The sequence below is a fragment of the Etheostoma spectabile genome, unplaced genomic scaffold (assembly GCF_008692095.1).
Source record: "Etheostoma spectabile isolate EspeVRDwgs_2016 unplaced genomic scaffold, UIUC_Espe_1.0 scaffold00001946, whole genome shotgun sequence".
Classification (NCBI taxonomy): Eukaryota; Metazoa; Chordata; class Actinopteri; order Perciformes; family Percidae; genus Etheostoma; species Etheostoma spectabile.
In genome coordinates, this window is record NW_022602832.1 from 559 (window position 1) to 22,436 (window position 21,878).

The 21,878-nt window shown below is 38.0% G+C and overlaps 1 protein-coding gene and 1 long non-coding RNA gene across 3 annotated transcripts; one reads left to right on the plus strand and one right to left on the minus strand.

The window, feature by feature from the left end:
• Positions 1–358: 358 nt before the first annotated feature.
• On the minus strand, positions 359–14,004 carry LOC116675473 (uncharacterized). Of its 2 annotated transcripts, XR_004328415.1 has the most exons (4): positions 13,756–14,004; positions 4,994–5,245; positions 981–1,025; positions 359–422 (listed from the first exon to the last, which is right to left on the minus strand). It is a non-coding gene; the product is annotated as an uncharacterized LOC116675473 (long non-coding RNA). The 2 variants fall into 2 exon arrangements; XR_004328414.1 differs by lacking the exon at positions 359–422 and having other exon boundaries at positions 959–1,025; positions 13,756–14,003.
• Positions 14,005–18,740: 4,736 nt separating this feature from the next.
• On the plus strand, positions 18,741–21,097 carry LOC116675472 (transcription termination factor 1, mitochondrial-like). The gene is made up of 2 exons (XM_032507259.1): positions 18,741–18,846; positions 19,616–21,097. Exon 2 carries the CDS (start codon positions 19,662–19,664, stop codon positions 20,823–20,825), a length of 1,164 nt encoding a protein of 387 aa, XP_032363150.1. The 5' UTR covers positions 18,741–18,846; positions 19,616–19,661; the 3' UTR covers positions 20,826–21,097.
• The last annotated feature ends 781 nt before the right edge of the window (positions 21,098–21,878 follow it).

A 21,878-nucleotide genomic window follows, 5' to 3' on the forward strand; every position in this document is an offset into this window, starting at 1 on the left:
AAGAGAGCAGCTCTTGTGTGACACCCCCTGTCCTCTATCCTCTATCCTCTTCACAGACCTGATTCTCTTTGAGCTTTCACAGATAATTTACAATTTCTAAAATGTCACAAAGCCCTGTTCTTCTAAACTCCTCAGCAATTTTGTTCTATCAAAAATGTCATTCATAACATAATGACAACACAGTACAGCTTCAAGTACCCACACGTCTGTAGGTACATAGTCAAGTGAGTGCAGCATAAAACAGGCTTAGTTAGTAGGTTACAGAAAATTTTCCAGAGGACTAAAGTATAGACAAACAGGCAGCCAGAGGTTAGCTAGTAAAAGCCGAGCCAAAGAGCTGCTTGATCAGATTACTGTACCCAAATAAAATCCTTCGAAGGCATCCTTAGGTTCTCTGTCATTTCATCATGGCACCCATTTACCTGTCAGTGAAGCATTAAGATTTGGGAGTTGTGATGGAAAAGTAATTTCAGAAGTCATTATTTGATAGATTTGTACTGCTGAAGTCTGATAATTATGTTCTTGACAAACATACTGCAATGTTGGTTTTAGTTTGGTTGAAAATCACATTTAAATCATCTCTTATTAATTTAGATTTTTTTTAATTAGTTTCAATTTTAAACATGTTTTAATGTTGTAAAGTGTAGTGACGGCATAACAGGAGATATCAGCAAAAAGAGTTTGTAGAAATTTTGATGATGTTTTTTTATAGTGCCATTGTTACAAGCAATATTGTTTGTTTTTATTTGACTAATAATAACTTTATTTATTCAGCATCTTTTATATACAAAATACACAAAATGCAATAACAAATACACACAAAAAAACTCAAAGTGCATTAGGCCCTAATTGGAGATGCTTCAACGTGCAAGTTGCATCAGTCTAAACGTGGCATTGTGAATAATATTTGAGTTACCATAAAATTAAAAAGGGAAAAATGTTTGCGTCAAAAAGTGATGATACATGTTTTCAGATCTCACCTCCGTGGAATAATCTTCAGCAGTAGTGGACACTTCACTTTCTGGCTGCAATAGAGAAGATCAGGAAAATGTCATTAATACTGAATGTAGAAAACTATCAGGATATATGAGCCAAGTAAAATAAAGGATTTAAATCATAAAACAAGACAACCAAATACAGTCATTGTTCCAGAAGTCTTCCATTCTTTGATCAAACATAAAATGCACAAGACAAAATGTTCATGATATCAATTTGAAACGATGCTTGCCTAATGTCCTATTTCAGAAGATAATCAGCAATAAAATATGGGCCTTACCAGCTTCTGTCAAACAGCTACTTAGTTACCCACGAGAGTAATGCTGGACATTATTTAAGTCTATTTTCAAGTAATAATTCGGCGGTCATAAATTAAAACTGTATGTGATCCAGAACAAGAGAGAAATGACAGGTTTGTCAATGGACTGCAGAACTGGAACATAACTCCAACTGAACAGCAACACAAAGAAGAATATTGGTCAAGTGAAATTAACTTTTATTACAACCTGTCGATGAGAGAGCTTGATGCAAAGTTTACTTGCAGCTGATGATGTCTAATGAGTCAACATTCTTGTATTTGTAATTACTTATGCTGTGTAAGACTTGAGCTGGTGTGTTTCCACAGCAACCAGTTCCTGCTTCCAAAAAGCTGTGCCACTAGAAATTCTCTGAAAAGAATCAAACTGCAGGAGCAGCAGAACTGGGATGACAACAACTGTGTGAAAAATAAATGGAAACAAAAATCATAGGGGAGAACAAATCATTTAACTTTAAACGGTTACATCCTTAATTTACATACAGTAAACCATTCATAGTTTTAAAGCTGTATATGGCTCAGTCCTTTAAAAATGTACAAGCTTCATTTGTAAGGGATACATAACTGCTCCCATCCATGCAGCAGAAAAATACCGCATGTCCTACAGCCCTTTCTAACAGAGAGGGATTGAGTCGCTCCCAAGGTAAAAGACTCGCCTCGCAACAAAACATTCAATCAACTTAAGGTCTGCTAAAAAGTGTTGCAAGGCCATGGAAATTGGTCCCACAGACCGACGCATCTCAACCTGTTTAAAGGCAATTGTCTGTTTCCATGGCAACAAGTAGTTTTGTGGGCATGTACCCCATTAAATGTACAGTGGGTTCAGGGAAAGAGTGGCTGCACAGCACCAATAAGAAGACTGAGAGGGCTTGAATGATGAAAAAAACTGTAAGAGCCCTCAGGTCTGTGTATATGTTTCAAACTGTTTTGGAATAGCTGAATTTCTGTGAAATATTTATTCATCAGATTCATTATTGAGACTAGTGAATATAATTCATTGCAGATTTGCAAGTCATGTATGTTTGTAAAGCTTACAGACCAATATCAATTGTCCGTTGAAGGTTTTTATGTGAATAAAAAAAAAAAAACATTAAATTCACCGACCTTTCAACAAGCAGCTGGGTGTGCCAGGGCTGCAGTAGTTTTGTGGATATGAAATTATTTGGTAGAATGCATTAACAATGGATTTTGAGTTAAGTTTCAAATAGCATGCTTGATGAAGTTATCTGTCAGTAATGTATTATGCAAAGGACAAACTTAGCATATAAAAGTTGGTCCGAATCCCAAGTACAACCAAACATTTGAGAAGGTTAAGATTTTTCTTTTTTTAAATATGCACCCGACAAAAAACTGAGTATCCTCTGCAAATTAAAAATTACCATCAAGCAGAACTGCACCAACTTATAAAACCCAAGTATCCCTGCTGGAGTATTATAAACGCAGCACAGTAGTTGAGTATTCATCAAAGCAAAGTGTTAACTTTACAGGATTTTCCAGTGCTCTCCTCAAACATCATAGCCTAAACTGCAGCCTCCTAAGCAAAATGTCTCAAGATGCAATACCACAAATACCAGATGCATGCATCCAGACAAATCTCAAAGAGAATTAAAGGCATTTTGAGAAGTCCAAACTTTACTCTTAGGACACAAAGTCAGCTAGTCTCTCTGTCTCATTTAAAAACTCTTCTTAAAACCCCCTCTTTTCTGGCTTTTAACACCAGGTAGAGTGATGATTTTATGTGTATACCTTTACCACATGCCGCAGTGCATTTTATTGTTTTTATTTTATTATACCTTATTATGTGTGCTCTTATTGTGTTATCTATTTATTCTGTATTATCATTTTGTGCAGCACTTTGGAAACCTTGTGTTTGTTAAAATCGCGCTATTAATAAAGTGGATTGGATTGGATTGGAAAGAAACATTTCTTTTTTCAAGGTCTCAGACCAGGCTAGATTTAATCTATTCGATTTTTGGTCTAATTGTGAGAATCCCTAATTTCCTAATAATTCTCTATGAAGGTTCAGCCTAGTGAGGCTTTGTAACTCAGTAACAATAACAGGAGAATAGCTTTTCTTTTCTTTAAAACCAAAATTATAAATAATTCATTATTTATTTAGTATTGGAAATTTTATTTTTCATATACAGTAGTTGTTTTTAGTTTTATTTGATTACTCTCTTCCGGTCTTGCAAATACAAATCACGTGTTTTTGTTTTTTTTAAGATTATGTTTTAGGGCATTTTAGGCCTTTATTTGTATAAGAGACTTAAAAAAGGGAGAGAGAGGGATGACGTGCAGCAAAGGCCGGTAGGTCAGAGTCAACCCGGGCCCGCTGCGTCGAGGAGTAACCTCTCCCCATGGGCACCTGTTCTACCAGGTCAGCTAAACAGGGGCCCGAGAAATAACATCATTAACAAAAAAACACAGTACACACAAACAACTATCTACAGATTATCTTAGTAAAGAACTTTTTTCCTTCTCCCAGGCTTTTGCTAGAAAACTAACAAATGAATACTATTCATGTCTGAACCACAATCCTTTAAGTATCATCTATTTTACAAATCAAGAATTAATATTTCATATATGTTGAAGTGTATGTTTGCTCCTAGACAAATGTTATGCAAACATTTTCTTTCAACAAACTGTAATTGCTCATTGATTTATTTTTTTTATTTATTATTTTTATCTGTCTAGGTTAAATGTGTGACTCAATAAAGCCATTCATCTCCACCATTTTATTTTAATAAACACTGAATTTTTAAATTCTTAAAACGATTAATTTGACAAATATTTGTTAATTATTCTTTCATGGTAAAATGCCTAAATCACTGCTCTGTGCTCCCATTGAGACTGGTTGTCATGACAGCTATAGCAGACTCATTAAGCTCCAGGAGACAACAGAAACAAACTCTATAGACGACAACAATCCTTTTCACAAAAATGTACGGGCATGAATAATCATTTTTAAAATGATTACAAATCAATGGGCATGTTCAAACAGTGTATTATGAATTTTGATTGGAGAAGGAGTCTATTCTTCACAGGATCACTCAGAAATCCAGTCTTGAATGGCACCCATTTTTTTGAAATGATGCAGTGATGATGCAGGATGCAGCGGATGAAACAGATGTTTTATCATCAGATAACTAATTTTAGGCAAATCATATTTGTTCTCACTTGTTGGAGCAGATTGATTGTTTCACTGAAACAATCATACATGGACACTAGCGCTGTCACATTTCTCCAGATTTAATCTGACATTTTATCAGCAGTGACGGCAATGCCACGATAAGATCCACTGATGTAGAAGGGTATTTAAGGGTACTACAATAATTTTGAGTTTCTCAGTTTATATGGTGCAGCTTAATGCACAATGAAGTTCCTTCGTAGCCCATATGCTTTTATTGTTAGTTGTTTTTTTCCCATGCAATCCAGGCTCAATGTGATATAAAAACTTAAATGGAGTTGAAATTGAAAAAACTCTCTCAACAACATTGGTTATCTGTTTTCACCCTATGATATGAGTTTTAGTGCAACAGATGCCTAATTTGTACGGTTTGTCCAGCTACACCCAGCTTTGGTCCGAGTCTTTCTTAAAAGGAAAGGAAGTCTTCATTAAAAGGAAAGATGGACTGGGATTCTGTATAAGTGAATACTCTTGGAATAAATTGTTGAGTCTACCTCTATGGTGTAGGTCTGGTTATGCTCGACAGTCTCTCCACTCCGCAGCGTCCTGGTAGGTGAACTCTGTGGCTGTTCCTTCTTGTGATCCATCTCTTCCTTGGCCTAAGACCTCCTCTCCTCCCACAGACTGATCCGCCTCGACCTCCACCTTTCCCTGCGAATCCCCCTCAGAGTCTTCTCCCGGCTTCTTTTTCTTCTTCTTTTTCTTCTGGGAGTCACGTGAGCTTTTCTCTGACGGTATTCAGCCAACTTGAGAGGGAAAAGAGAAACAGGCAGTGTTTTAAGAGAAAATTACACTTTCAGCTTCAATGTTGGTCCTTGGAAGTTAAAAAACATTAGCTAATACTTTAATTAAATCCTTTAAATGTTAATCTAGTCTACATCTTCGGTCATAGCTTCCATTCAGATCTTTATTTATCTGACCCTAATACTACGACTTGAGAGCAAGAACCACCTGCTTTAGCCTAATGTTCAACTTCATTAGTCTGTTTAGAACGGAGTGTATACTTCTAACAAAGGAAAAAAAACATATGAACCTACTCGGAGCCTACACAGTTTGGTGAAACTACAGCGAAACATTATGTGTCCCCAAAAAGACGTCTTCCTGCTCCGGGTGAATCCTCCCTCCCTGTGTCCATATGACCCGACACATGCCTCTTGCTCTGCCAAGTGCTAATCCTGACTAAAGGATTACATTTTTAAACTATGTCAACGATTGGTCTGAATGGCCAATAACATTTTTGTTATCTTCTTTACCATCTTCAAAATGTTATTCTTTGCTTTAATTGTTAATATTCATGGGTTCATGATCGAAACAACTTTTGTGGGTACAAGAAGCAATCTCCACTTCATGTCAATGTAATAAGCTATATGATGATATATATACACACCGGTATATATATATATATATATATATATATATATAATATCACAGTATGGCATGTTTTCTGGTAATTCAATAAATAAACAGTTTACATGAAACACTTTATATGAAAAGGCCTATACTCCTGGGTGATTAAATACTTGACAAATTAAAATTGACAAAGTTTTTCCCATTTATTAAGACCTTTGGTGCAAAATGAAGATAGGGTGCAAAGATCAGAACTTAAATTGTCGTCTAAATGAAGTAATGTTACCGTAACGCAGTTCAGCCACTGGTTTTACGACATTGTGATAGAAACAATATTGAAAACATAATAGACTTTTTATATCGCTTTGATGATAAATATGGTCATATCACCTAGCTCTAACCCTGGACAATAATTTTCCATTCTTGCACATCTGTACACATTTAAAGAGAAACTTTAAAAACGCATTCTTATACTTTTTCATACTCCATTGTAAATGTTTTTATTCATCATCATGTCTTTATACTTTTGCAATGTGATTATTGTTATTCATCAAATCATCACCAAGTCAAATTACTTGTAGTGGCAATAAACCGTTTCTGATTCTGACTAAACAGATCCGATTTCAACTACTCATTCTCTCATACACTCACTCTCATGTTCCCTTTTTCTCTTTACACATACAACCAATTGTATACCATAAACAAAAGCAGCAGGAGATTACATGAATCATCACCACCAGGAAATGATGATATTACTAATTACACAGCCAGACCACTCTGATATGTATTATGTAGCAACAGGTGACAACAAATTGGCCGCAGAGTCAGCTAAGCAGGGCCGACAGCAGGGGCTGCAGGTGCCACAGCACAGGGTGTTGCATGGATTGCCATATATATAGACAGACTGTTGCCAAGGAGACCATGCTAATGCCGGCTCACCTGTCCTGGAATGTACCAAATGACAGAAGATCGTAACCCTAAATGCACATTAATATACAGGTTGGGCAATACGGTTTAGCAAAGATACTGGTGAAGAAGTGTTTTTTGCTTCATCCTGATATTTGACAAGCTGGAACCAGCATGTTTGGCATTTTTGTCCCAAAAAGACTTATCGATTAACTTGCTGATTCATTCTTTGTTGATCAACTGAACAATTACTCGTTGCAGCTCTACTAAGAGCACAGATTGTATGCACCTGCCCAGCAAACCCCACTCCTGTAGCAGCAAAGTCAGCATTAAAGTAAGCACTTTTGACAGTTCTGGTTGGTGATGCTGCACAAAAGGTTAGAGAACAACACGACAGAGCTAAGAGTGGGCGTGCTCCCCACACCTATAGTACAACACACAGCTTTAAAGCTCAAAGGGCTACACACACACAGAGAGAGAGAGAGAGAGAGAGAGAGAGAGAGAGAGAGAGAGAGGAGAGCGAGAGAGAGAGAGAGAGAGAGAGAGAGAGAAGAGCTACGTGCATTAAAACCAGAATTGAGATATGAATGAATGTCTTACAGGGGGAGAATCTGGTGATAACGACGACGACAGAGCGTCTCTGAAAACACAACAAGGCTATCCTTTAATTCTGATTTAAATCGGACTAACACACTAGCACTAGTGTGCGATAGGCAGTGGACCTGCCAGAAGAAATTGCCCTGAGTTTTAAAGACGTCTCAGGGAAACCCAGACTTTCGTTGAGCTGCTTATCAGGCTGCCCTATTTGTCTGGGCAGAGCAGAGCATTGGCAGAACATATGGAATACTGGAGCCTGTGTGGCTGTATCACCGTCTGGGAAAGGAGACTACGTAGGTGTATCACCATCTGCTCTCTGAAAACATTTACACAGGCATATTCTTTACACAGGCTTTTTTATTCATGTCTAGTAGCAGCTGACTAACAGCACCAACAACAACATCCAGTAAACTGTGTATGATTTTATTTAAAATCAACTAAATTGCAATTACAATCTGGTGTTACTGGAAGGAGTGGAGCTACACAATTTTTAGTGCTGATGTGTGTTTATGTATGTTTTTATATGTCTAAATGTTCTACTAATGTAATTTAATGGAAACATGAGGAACATTTTTATTCAGCAGAATCAATTTCAATTTAAGGAAATCAGACAAACTAGGGTTGGACGAAATCAATTGCCCACGACAAGATATTCTGCTGTAATGTTAATAATGGGGTGGCTATCCCTTAAACAATTATGTGTGTATTAACCATTGTGAACCATTCAAGATTGAAGTAAATAGATTGGATTTTTGTAGCATTTTATAATTTGTCAGGCATCTAATTTGATGATTTAGTCAAAAACTAATATTTCTCTCCGTTATTTAACAGTTTATCATTGATTTATCAGAACATGTACCATATCATACTGTATATCAGATATATAGATTATCACAATTATAAATCACATAGTTTATCCAAGACTGCTGTCTGTCTTACTAGCTTGTCAACCCTGTTAAGTGTCATCACAGTTTGTACCCAGAAGTACAAAAATCAATACATGAGAAGACTATGGTTTAAAAAGAAAACTAAAAAAAGACATGACAGCCTTGTTTTATGAAGTGAGGAACACAGCTGACCAATAACTGCGTGACTAGCATTTGTGAATTGGTGACGTTTAAAAAGTCAATGATCTTCTCAGAAGATCTTAACATTTGTGCCTCAGGAAAAAGCATACTGAATGCTGTCTGTTAAAAACACTTTAGCACAAACTGAAAAAGCAGTACATGTGATGCTCAATATACAGATCACATGCATCATTTACAAACATGTGTCATTATATGAGTAACAAAGTGCTTTGCTGTAGTTTGATGCCTGTGAGACACACTGCTAAAAATACAAGCAAAACTGAAATGCAGCAGTGCAGTGTCACCCGGGGGCTGGGCTCCCTGTCTCTAATGTCATGTGTCAATGAGACTGCCAGCAATATTGTGTTAGTCAACATCTAGCTATTAGAGGCCAAAACTCTTGTGCTTAATACACACATTCCAGTTAGTAATCAACAATAGCTAATCGCCCTGAAAACAAAAAAAACAGCAATTGAAGCCACCTGGTTTATGATTGGTGCAGCGGGTGGAGCTTCAGCTGTGAAACTTTCAAGAGGCTCCAAACCAGGCTGAAATGTATATATTAACATATGCATATCACAGACATAAGATAAAAACAGACCTGTAAACAACTCCTGCCCTGAAGTCTTGTCACACTGCTTTCACTGCTCTGTAGAGTCATTCCAGCAGTTTATTCTGATTCTTAGCACGTGCATATTGCCTATTAAACAATGACATTTGGCTCAGTTTAATCTTTGGGTTTACAATAAATTAACCTTGTTTTTCTCTCAAGCAATACTTATTTCTCACGGTCACGGCCCTGCGTACCTTTGCATTCAACAAATCTAAGCTATGATCAAAGTCAAGTATCCTTATAATTTCTATTGAGAATGAATGTGGTCATGCTCATGCAGTATCACCCTCAGGCGCCACAATCTCAGAAAAGAAAAACAGTGGGCAGCTGGGTAAATAATTGTTTTGTACAACTCATCCAATTACATTACAACTATAGGATGGATGTTGGCCCTTTGGAGTGCATAACATAGATGCAACATCCTGGGTTTCAATCTAGCCTAGAGGACGATTGTTGGATGCTCCCGCCATATTCCCCTCTGAAATTTAATGTGCTTTAATGTGTTCTATAAACAAAACGGTTTTTTAGGTTGTTGGTTCAAAGTATATCTGGAAGACAATCATTGCTTCACACTTTCAAGAGTATTTGGCACAAAACAGATTGCCAGATTGGCATTTAACATTGTACTGATTGAACTGGGCACGAGCTTCTGATTGCCCAATTCAGTTCACCTGGTTGAGCAGGCGCGCAGTCCCGTGCGGGCTGCCGAGCAGAGCGCGCACAGGGGAGACGGCACGCAGGAGAAGGAAAAGGGATTGGTTGACGGGGGACAGCCAAACCTCCGCTGGATTAGCGTGACAAACAAATAGACCTGAAAGACTGCAAAACTACAAAAAGCATTCCTGTGGTAATGAATCCTAAGATTTAGTTACCACTAAATCTGTGATGAGTGAGCTATTTTGGCACATAGACACTAGCTCACATCTTAAACCTTTTCTCTCAAAAACTGTAAAACCCAATCAGCCTCTTTCATGGTATAGTATAACTGCAGCTTTCATTTACACCTTATCTTTCTTAAAGATCAAATATTAAAATAGGGGAAAGTACTCCTGCAGGCTTGACAAAAGTTTCTAGACTAACACAGAAAGTTTGTTCGGTCATTCCCCAGGTCGTAGCTGATATAAACTCGACAGCTGTTAGACTATCCCATTCAATTAATCACCACATAATACCTTCCTAAGCAGTACAGCATGACATTACAAGAGCTTGGAAGACATTCAAAGTTATATATTCAAACATATAAGGATAATAAAGACTACAACCTAATAGTGAAAACCCACCAGTGTCAATCAAGCCGATTAATAAGCTGAATAAGCTTTGGTGGTCAAAGTCTATTAATCATATAGAGCTGTGCTGGGCACGTACATGGTTAGTCACCTGAAGGATTAACCGTTCAGGCCTAAGATAAGTAGATCAACTTGTACCTTTGCTGTCCTCAAAACCTCCAATGCTGTCTGACAGTGACACAGATATGTTGCTATTTGAACCCCAAAAAAATCTACTTACAATTTCCTGTGTTATACAAGGTTTGGCAAATGATTTCTCCAATGGGCTAAATTTATCTTTACTTCTATAAGAAGACTGTTTAGACTATGTAATTTGGTTTGAAAATAGTGACAGTAAGGCCTTTTTTGGCATTGCAATTAGCAAAAACTTAAGTGAAGAAATACAAATCTGAAATTGTGCATAAGACTACACTGCCCTGATGCCTCATTTTCCAGAATGATGCAAAGCTTTGCAAGTACATAAATGAACCCATCACTCATGATGGCAGAAGCTGGTAAAGTTACAAACATTGACAAATCAGAGAAGCAGAGAAAACAAAGATACATGCCGTCCTCCATAAATGATGTGTGCATCCCTTGAGCCAAATAAAAAACACTGCAGTGCCCTGCCCCAATCAGTATCATTTTGAAAATTCTGGAACAGCAAATAGGCTGCCACGCGTTATTCATTGAAGTTGTATTAAAAATCCGTGCTGTTCAACACACTGTGTGTGATGGACAAATTGACTGGCTGAGCATTAATGACCTATAGACAAATAGATAAAAAGTAAAAGGGAAAATAAACATTAAAAGTTATCTATGGAGACACACCTCTGTGACTGTAAAAGAAGCCAACATCTAAACCTCGATTGATGACATAAACTAAGATTAAAAACAGTTTTTCAATATTTTAGTTAATGAAATGTAACCGCACTGGACTACACCAGCAATTTACACTATTTCTTTCAAGAAATCATGTTCAAAATAACAAACTTCCACCCTGGTGCTTTTAAAAGGTGCCATATGAGTCTGGGAGTTTCTCTGACCTAACACAAAATCTTTTTAGCATCTTGAGTTTATCTGCCCTGTAACTGGAGAACCAAGCTAAAGTCTTCCACAAGTAACTCCATTATGCTTGTTTCTTGTGGAAAGGTGAAAGCAACAATACATCCGCAGCCAGTGACTTGGAACAATAGCTTGGCAACACCAGCCCCTAATTAACACTTCAGTGCCTGGTATGACTCAGTAGGCAATTGCTTGGGACGGATGTCACTCCAAGCCAGCTATACAATAGATGATCGACAGTTTTCCCTTCACTTCACCTATACCTGATTTGAGAAACACATTACCCAGTCACTGGGCTTTGCCTCTTAATTTTAAACCGGAAATCACAACAGCTATATGTCACCTATCCATCACCATATATCTAATTCTGATTAAATATTGGGGCAAAAGTTTGGCCACACAGGCGCATACTAATTATACTTATTTTTTATCTAAAACAGCTAGTTTAAATGTTTTCCTTTTAGGTTGGTAGTTTAGAGAGGCATTGGGTTAAGTTATTGTCTTAGCACTCCCCTTAGCTTGCTGACATTCTGTATATCAGGTCAGAGGTTGGTAGGGCTGGGTACAGAACTACAATACTTTTAGGCACTGATAATACTACCTCCATAGTACAGAAAAATGCCTTGTCATTCAATACCAAATTTAAATACCTAAGGAGTAAATCTCATTAGCGCCAGTGAGCCAATAAGCATGCAGTATGCTTGTAACAAGAGCTAATAATGCGGGGATTGCCGTACGGGAAACAACGATTTTTGGGGGGGATTTTTGGCCCTTATAAGATAGGACATCTGAAGACAGAAAAAAAGGGAGAGAGAAGGGGATGATATGCAGCAAAGTGACGCGGGTTAGAATTAAACCCATGCCACTGTGGTGAGCACTGAGTGTTAGTACTTGGGGCGCATGCTTTACCAGGTGAGCTACAAGAGGCCCCATGATATTGAAATTTTCTGAACGATATCCAGCCATGCATCTTGGACTCAAGCCAAACTTAGATCCAATCTGACTTTGGGAGGGTAGTAGAACAAATAATGACATCTTGTAAAATCTCTACCTGCATGTGAGGGCATGGTGACATGGTACTGTGTCAAATAAAATAACAGCAGACGCTCCTGCAGTACAGTGGGGCAGAATTCCAGAGCTATTACAACGAAGATGGGTTTCTCATGGTCTCTCTCACACGGTGCTAACCTAAAAGCCAGAACACCAGCTCAAAACATGAAACCTGGAGTGACCAAAGAGACACCAAATGCAGTTTATTATATGTTTCTTTGCAGTGTTTGGATGGAAAGCATTTGGAGTGTAGCACCTTTCCAAGTCTGCCTGACAAAATGTATTAGTATTTTCAATACCAACACTTTGTAAATGGGTCCATAGAGAATCACAAGGACAAAAACTGCAATATTAAAAAGGAATGTTATATACCTGTTACATAGTAATAGGACAAATATCTATGTAACTTTTTGCCAAGATGAGGCTATAAAGATAATGTCTTTAATCCTTAGATTGTTACACTGATAGCCAAATATGTTTTGTATACAATTCCTCCAATTAGCCATGTCTTTAGGCTAGGTACAACACATCTCCTTGCAGGCGTGTTATGGACAGAATTTATTCCCTGAGATATATTTGAGTGAAGAAATAGCAAGAACAGAGCTGCTGCAAGGTAATGCACCAGTCCAGGCAACAAATGAATAGAGGATAGGTCAGACAGAGCAGTGGACCATTTATTTCATTGCAATTTATAACATGAGAAAAAACTCATTTATGTGACAAAAATTATAAGGATGGGCATCATTACAGGTTTACAAACAAAAGCATTATCCATAGTTTTACGTCAGTTATTGGATGGGTGGGGGTTGTCCTCCTGACCTAAATGTTGATGCTGATGATTCAAAAAGCCAATGTAGCAAGCCAATGTGTCATGTGTGGCAATGTTTGCTCTAGCTAGTAGAAAAATGTCCTGTAAATCCTGTTACACCAGCCTGTCCGGCACACTTCCTGTGGCGTTAATAAGCCTTTGTTAACGATGGGGGGGGGGGCTTGACTTGTGGGTGATTAAGTTGGCATTGCGTGCACACTCCTGCACGTTTCAGAAAAGGAAAATTAAACATTGGAGTAACGTGAGACAAGCATGATGACAAAGGAGTCTGTGGCTAGCAGTAGCTGTGCTAACCCCGGCGAGCCAACCCCCGGCTGTCAGCAGGGCGCATGTTTGCTGGGACTGACAGCTGAGCGGGGCATAAAAAGGGGAGGGAGGGGGGGAGGGGGGGACCCAAAAAAACAGATGACAGACCCAGCCGTGAGGAAATAAGTTGTCGACAACAATAACTTACAACTTTACAGCAATGAAAGCAGTGTTAATGAGTTATGCTAACATCAAAAACGGAGGTTCCTACCTTTGCTTTGCCGGCCTCCAGCTTCTTTTGCCTCTCCTCGTCTTCCATCACCGCGGTCCCTGTGGCTGAAACAAGAGGGAAACTTCTTCATGCGAAATATCGGCAAGAACAATATTAAAAACTAACGGTTAAATATGTCTCTCGTCTGTCTTCCAGCTTGCTGCCAGTCGCATTTACTAGGTGGTGCTGTCTCCTTGTTGGTAGTCCGCCGCCATGTTTTACACGTAAACATGAGACGCAAATATGATGACGCCGTTTAGGTGCCTTCACAGCCACGCCCCTTGGTCTTCCACTTTGTTGCTTTCAGGTGCTGTCAGAAATATCGATATTATCCCAAATAAAAACGTTTACCATGCAGTATTACGGTTTTGATCAGTGGTAGAAGAGGAAATTTGAGCTTTTACTTAAGTAAACATAGGAGTAGCACGGCATTTAAGTACTCCATTACAAGAAAAAGTCCTGTATTCAAATCTTTTACTTTCGTATTAGCAACACAAAATATCAAAAGTAAAACTATTCCGAGAGCATTCCATAGAAATAAAATGGATCAGTTGTATTTTTACGAAGAATTTATTATCAGAATCACATTCTGAATTATTCCCAATGTAAGTTTTCAGTTGCCTTATTGTGTTGCATACAATAAACATATGAAAGTGGAATAAACCTTAAACAATAGAGCAAAGTATCCTACTGCAATAGTTAAAAACATAAATCTCAATTCATAAAGTGACCACAAAGTGTAGCTGACAAATACTTATGGAGGATTTCTCTCTGGATTATAACATGGCATCAAATGTAGGTATGTGTACCTCATTATTGTATTCAAGTAGTTCTTTAATAAATGCACTAAGTTGCATTCCATCGCATAGCCTAATAATTAAACAGTTGTTGACTGTCTAAAACTTCTTAAATAAACCACATGGATCTTTTATTTAATGCTTTTCTTTGTCATTTCTCATGTTTTCATCTATGAGGTTTGGACGAAATCTGAATTTGTAAAGGAAATACTTACATGGCAGGATCCTTTAATGTCTTAATGTACAGGGATTTTTTTAACAAGCATTAATGATATAATTAAATTATCTGATGACTTATATAATAATCATAAATTTCACTGTTTTATATGCATTCTGAATCCTGCGTAAAATGTCTGCTCGGTTTCTATGATTACTTACTTGCTGTTTTTTAACACTAGATATTTTCATTTCAAATCTGTTTTTTTTCTTTCTAATAAAGACTTCACCCATCAACTCACATTTTACAGCATGGAACTTAACTGGGCTATTGGTGTAAACTATTGAAAAGAAACATTTGAGCTTCCTTGGCTAAATGAAACAGCAGGTAACATAAGAGACTGGCATCAGTTTCCAGGACAGATAAAGGCGAGAAAGGACACAATATACAATTTATTTAACTTATACACAGACTTCATGTGGAATTGATCTTCCGTCTACAAAGTTTATGCATCATCATAACAGGTATTGGAAAAGTAGCTGTTCAGGATATGGATTACAGAATACAGACTGAACTGCCGTTTTGGTTCACTTCATTCATTGATTCTTCCAAATTAAACGTGAACAAATTGGAGAAGTTAGCTGCGAGTCAGATGTCTGGAACAGGTTATGTAACAGTGCTGTAGTTAAGATTTTATTAGGTCCAAATTCCCCCAACATAACTTCACCCTGCAAAGGCAACACATTTTTACCAAAGAATTTTTTTAAAAAGATACTTGAGATACCAAAGATCTTGAGTTTAAAACAATACAGATTGTGTTTGCGTATTTGTAAAATTTAAGGTTGTTAAAAGCCTCCATATTCACATGAACAACGCAATCGTTGTCCTCGACTGAACATAGGTTGATGTAGAAACATTGTTTAAGTACTCTTGTAGGACACAGTCCTGTCACCTTCTGTTTCAGTATGGTTCATAAAATAAGATGATTTTCTCAGAAAACCTGCTGGAGCTACCGAAAAAAAAAGATTTGTCTGCTTCTTAGAATCAATTACCGTATAACATACCAGCAGCAGCAGGAGAGGATGCTCTGTGTCTTCGGCTGACAGGAGCCGAACAGCTTATTGTTTGGCAGATTTTTAATTCCACCCATCTTCTTTTAGACATTTTGACCAATTTGATCCCACCTGTGAACACTCACTGCATGTGCTAGAGCGTCTGGGAACTGCTGAGCATTTGAAAGTTTCGACAGCTTTTGAATTATTGATTCTCTGAAGGAGTAAAGTGTCAGCAGTTACCTAAGCAACTTTACCAAGTACACCACAACAAATGGATCAGACAGAAATCCATTTAATATAAAAAACACAGCAGATATATGCATGCATAAAGTAACACATAAGTCCACTTAACAATTTTAAAAGGTTCAGAGGGAGTGAGAAAATGGGCATACTGGAATTAAAATGGAATCGGATGAGCAAAAAGGAATGAAAAAATAGCAAGAGAAAATTATTAGCTATGATTAGAAAGTAATTTATGCTTTTTGGCTGAGGGGAAGAAGAGCCCCTCAGTTGCCCATTTATTACGCACACCTATGTCTGAAACTAATCCAGTCTAAACAACAGCCACATAAAAACTCCGAATGGAGGGAACAAAATAAAATAAATAAACACTACTGAACACAGTAAAATTGAATCAATATTTAAAAGTGTTTTAAGACAATTTTTTGGGTGGCATTTAAGGTCTTTATTTTGATAGGACAGATGACGATATGTAAATGGGGTGAAAGGGGGAATGATATTCAGCAAAATGCCACAGGTCAGAATCAAACCCGCACCCGCTGCGTCGAGGAGTAAACCTCTGTGTATGGGCGCCCACTCTACCAGCTGAGCTATCCAGGCGCCCCATTTAAAAGTGTTTTAACAAAAAACATTAAAGTATAGCCTAGTAGTATGCTATTTCAATGATCAGAATAGACCTATGTCAATTTGCATCTCTGTTGTTTTTAATTCTGCTTTTTGAAACACAATTTGTTTGAAAATTTAGTTTTGTGTCTGTGTCATCTGACTATGCATATTGTACTTTTGTTTACAGCAGTGTCTTGTAATCCCATGCAGGATGAGCCAAAAGTCCGGCATGACATAATAATAAACAAATTAACTGTATTAGGCTGCATTACAGTTTTAGCTGGGTGTGCATGATGAACGGGCACTGAGTGAAAGATATGGAGGCAGCGATGTTAACTAATATTACACTAATATGTGCAAAAGCTGTAACATTCATGAAGTGTCTCAGTGTAGGAGCAAATTCATCCTTCTTTCTTGTGTCTTCCATTTCTTCTCATCAAGTGTCTTGTGAGACTCAAAATGATTCAAACAAGGCAGAACCATAAGCCATAAGAGTCGCTCCCACTCACATTATTATGCAAATATACAGGCAGAAGTGCTTTGGACAAGTGTGAGAAAAGTGGAACTGTAAATACATTTAAACTGGGCCTGCTGATGACTGAGATGACATAAAGCGGAAACACTCACCCTATCATGGTTTCACTAAAACACCATGCTCACTTCAATCTTAGAGCAGCGGAGTGAAAGCTCATTTGCATGATGAAGATATCACTTTGAGGTATTAAAATATTCATGAGTGGTGGAACTCATCAGTAAAGACAGACAATGGGTCAGTAGATGTTTCAATGCTAAGCTGTGAGCCTCAACACATGGCAAACGCTCTCTTGTGCCTCATGGGTTTACAAGAACGTCAGCGGTATCATGTACGCCTGGCATAAATTAAATATGAATACCTGTAACTCAGAGTCTAATATACTCTACAACTCATGATTATACTGAAAACATTAAGCTTGCCACATACAGCTATAAATCCAAGTCCACTCTGATGGCTTTGCGAGTGAATGCTTGTTTACAGTGTACATTTTGAGCAGATAGCTGTGCAATTATCCGGGGTCATCTCCATTTAGAAGGTCAAGCACTTTATATAGCCTCTATGAATTTGAGAGTTTTAACAACCTAAGGACAAGTTCAAATTTTACATGTGCACACAAACGATAAATGGTGATTTTTGATTTCCAGAAAATAATATAAAATTATATTCAGAATGAAAGAATTTAGTATAATTTTTATCTATTTATTAATCCCCAATGGGGAAATTACAATTTACACTCTGTGTCCACACTTGTTAATACACAGTCCTGAACTACACACACACACACACACACACACGTTCAGGATCTATACATGCACTAATGGAGAGATGTCAGAGTGAGTGGGCTGCCAGCCAAACCAGCGCCCTGAGCGGGTGGGAGGGTACAGTGCCTTGCTCAACAGCACCTGGGTGAAGTAGCATCTCTCCAGCCACCAATCCACACTCCCTTCTTTTTGGTCCATACGGGGACTTGAACCAGTGACCCTCCGGTTCCCAACCCAACTCCCTATGGACTGAGCTACTGCCACAGTAGAAGACCATGAATCCTTATACTATAAATTATGAAGACAAAATGTGCAGAACATGTAGTTGAATAGTTAATTGAATGGATAAGATGAACTGGAGAAAATCATAATAAAATCTAAAATTCTGCTAACTGCCTTGAACCATTAATGGGTTTTACTCAGTTGTACTTCTCGCACTGCTCGCTTAAAGTTAAACAGTATTGTGAAAAGTAACCTATTAATCCAAATACCTTAGTTCAAATTATATCGGATTATGTAATTAATGTATGGTTAATTTATAATCTCATCAATGTATTTTATGACAGGTAGAAATTTGTAACCACTGAATGAAAGTCATTTGCTCCCATCTAGTGGTTAAATGTATATATATATATGTATATATATACACACACACACACACACACACGCACACACACACACACACACACACACACACACACACACACACACACACACACACACACACACACACACACACACACACCACATTTATAACTCCAACACGCTAGATGGCGCTAATTGGCGATATTAGTCCCTTGGACGACAAATATCGCGGGAGTTTCACCAGATTCACGTTTCCGCATTGATTCTGCATGTTGATTTCGGCTGTCAAATATCCCTCACGAGCAAGTAAGTGGCCAAGAGCCACTAAACATGGCTACCTACAAATGTATATATGGTATGTGTTTTAATTACATTTTCTATTAGAAGACTATGGCTTGAGCCCTTGATACATATGTAACTTATTGTACGTGGTAAAAGTCATAACGTTAACAGTTAACGACATCATGCTTGTAGTAGTAAGGACGTTCCATTTTACGTTAGTCATTTTAAAGTGAAAACAGTTTCTCATTAGAAACTCATTAGAAACTGTTTCTCATTAGAAACTGTAGGCTACTTACGGTTTTATTTATAACATTAAAGTAACGATTGACTTGAAATTACAATGATATAGCTTAGAATATGACAGGACCTTAACAAAAGCAGATATTTGGAGTGTCAATACTGCATTGGGGGTAAGAACTAGGCTACGTTTACTCATAGCTATGAGTAAACGTAGCCTAGTTCTAGGCCAGCTGTAACACTACTTCACTTGACTGCTTTCAATTAACGTAAATTTAAAAAATAACAAACAAATAAAATATGATGCATTATTAGTAATTAGTTCTTACACCTAAAATACCTAAATGCTGCAGACATGTTTGTGCATCAGTAACGTCACTGTGGTTTTCCTAAGTAAATAGGACTTTTAGTTATAATAGAGAATACTTTATAATGTGGCTCTTGTTACTTTTACTGAAAGATTTGATTACCTATTTCACCATTGCATAATTGTGTTAAAACATTTTGCTAATATGCACTGTTTGTGACCTAGTGGCTATAACAACTTCACTTTTGTTTCTTTGACTAGATTATTAATGAGCTAAATATGTTTATTTCTCTTTCAGGTCCACTTAAACTAGAAGTTATGTTAAAGTGTAGCCCTCATTAGAAATGGCAGCAATAGCTGGAGCGAGGGCTCTTTTCAGCCTCCGTCGATCAGTGACGCTGCAGCGCAGCTTTGGGTTAATTACACTACAGTCAACATCAACCTGCCTTCCCAGGAGGCTTTGCAGTGCTCCTACAAGAAGTAATGAGCTGCCAAATCCACAGGTTACCCCAGAGAATGAATCTCTGCTGGAGAATCTGAATCTCATGGGAGTTGATGTGAAGATGGCACGCCAGCGTCAGCCTGGGGTGCTTCGGAAAGTCTTCACTAATGAGCAAGGTCTTGCTCAATTCCTGCAAAGTAAAGGTGCAAGCCGCAAAGTAATAGCCGGAATCATATCCCGTTATCCCCGTGCTATCACCCGCTCAGTTGAACACTTGGAACAGCGCTGGGAGCTGTGGAGAAACATCTTCAAGTCTGATGAAGAAATTGTGAGCATCCTGAATCGTTCACCTGAGTCTTTTTTCCGGTCCAGTGATAATGGGAACTTGGAAAAGAACATAGCTTTTCTGACCTCGCTGGGACTGAACACCAAAGACCTCCATCGGCTGCTGACCACAGCTCCGCGGACATTCTCTAACAGTTTAGAGCTCAACAGGCAGATGGTGGAGTTTCTGGAAGACATCTGTGCAGAACTTGGTGGGAAGAATCCAGAGCAGTTTCCAAAAGCTGTCATATCCAGAAACCTTTATATTCTCATTCGAAGCACTAAGAGAGTCAAGGCAAACATTGATATCCTGAGAACTTCTCTTAAGTTGAGCAATTCAGAACTGCTTTCTCTTCTTCAAGGCCCTGGAGCAGAGATACTGGACCTTTCCAATGAATATCTGAAAAAGAATTTTAACAGTCTCCAACAAAAGATGGTTTTACTTGGCTGTCGGAGGGCTGACATAAAAAAACTAATCATCAGCTATCCAATGGTTCTGTACATTGGGCCAGACACGCTGAGCTGTAAACTAGACTGTCTCGTAAAAGGAGGAATAACAATGAAGCAGGTACTGGAAAAGCCCAAAGTTTTAGACTACAGCACACAGAACATTACAGGGCGACTAGAGGAGCTGCAGAGAGTTGGATACGACTTCCAGAAGAATGGCATCAACATCCTGGACTCTAGCCGAAAGCGGTTTGTTGCAAAGATAGAAAGACTTAGTGTCTCACCAGACGACTAGTCATGTTCAATGGATGTACTAGGATAAAAATGTATTGCTGGGATAAAGCCTGACATCCGGCGCTTTCGACATCTCCACTATCGGGGCTTAGCACTGCCCAGATTAGTTATGATTGGTTGAAAAAAGTACATTCAAGCCAGAGTGTTTGGTTGGCTTCTCATTAATCATATTTTGGTCTAAGATGTATAAAAAATGATGTTGATGTTGGAGAGCTGCTCTTGGTACTCATGTGACGATGGAATCTTGAAATAAAATTGATATTCAAAAAGGCATCATCTGACTACACGTTTCAATCATGATTTTTATAAAGTACTCAAAAATATATTTAATAACATTAAATATACAGAAAGAAATACAGAAGATGGGTTTTTGGTGCCATTTTAAACCTGAAAAATGTCATGTATATTCAATTAGCAGAGGTAATCTTGTTGTGTTCCATCCCTGGACAACATACCTCCATTTAAATGATTTAATAGTTTAATCTGAACTTTGGGGAGACGAACAGTAATATGCGGAACCAATGTTTGTTTGCCAGTACACCACGGACTTCACCAAACTGCTGCACAAGCATTTCCTCATGCCGTTGCTGTGCATTTGAAGGTTTGTGACAGAAATATAATCAAAGTATTGGATTCGCAACATAACAGGTAAGTTACTGCTAACGTTAATTTGAATTCAGTTTAATCAGACAGTGAACTCATAAGGAAGTTAAGTAGCTTGACGTAACCTAGGCTATAGTTAATATGCAGTACAGAGTTTATGTTAAGACAAAACGGTACTCGCTGCAGAGCCAGGAGATAATCCTTAGCTCTTCTGTTGAGCAGTGTGTTAGTTTTATCCAAAGTGATCGTCTGATGTATCAACATGTTTCAGAATAAAGGATTTAGAGAAAGCCTGCAGCATTTGATACTGTTGACCACTACACTCTGATTGATAGACTGAAAAGTGCTGTAGGCATCACTGGATCAGCCCTGGATTGGTTTTCTTCCTATCTTTCAGACAGGACCTTTGCTGTGTCCATAGGAACATACAAGTCGGACTCTGCTCCTCTGT

Coding starts and splice junctions, on each gene's coding strand:
- LOC116675472 (XM_032507259.1), top strand. CDS start 19,662: ATGGCAGCAATAGCTGGAGCGAGGGCTCTTTTCAGCCTCCGTCGATCA.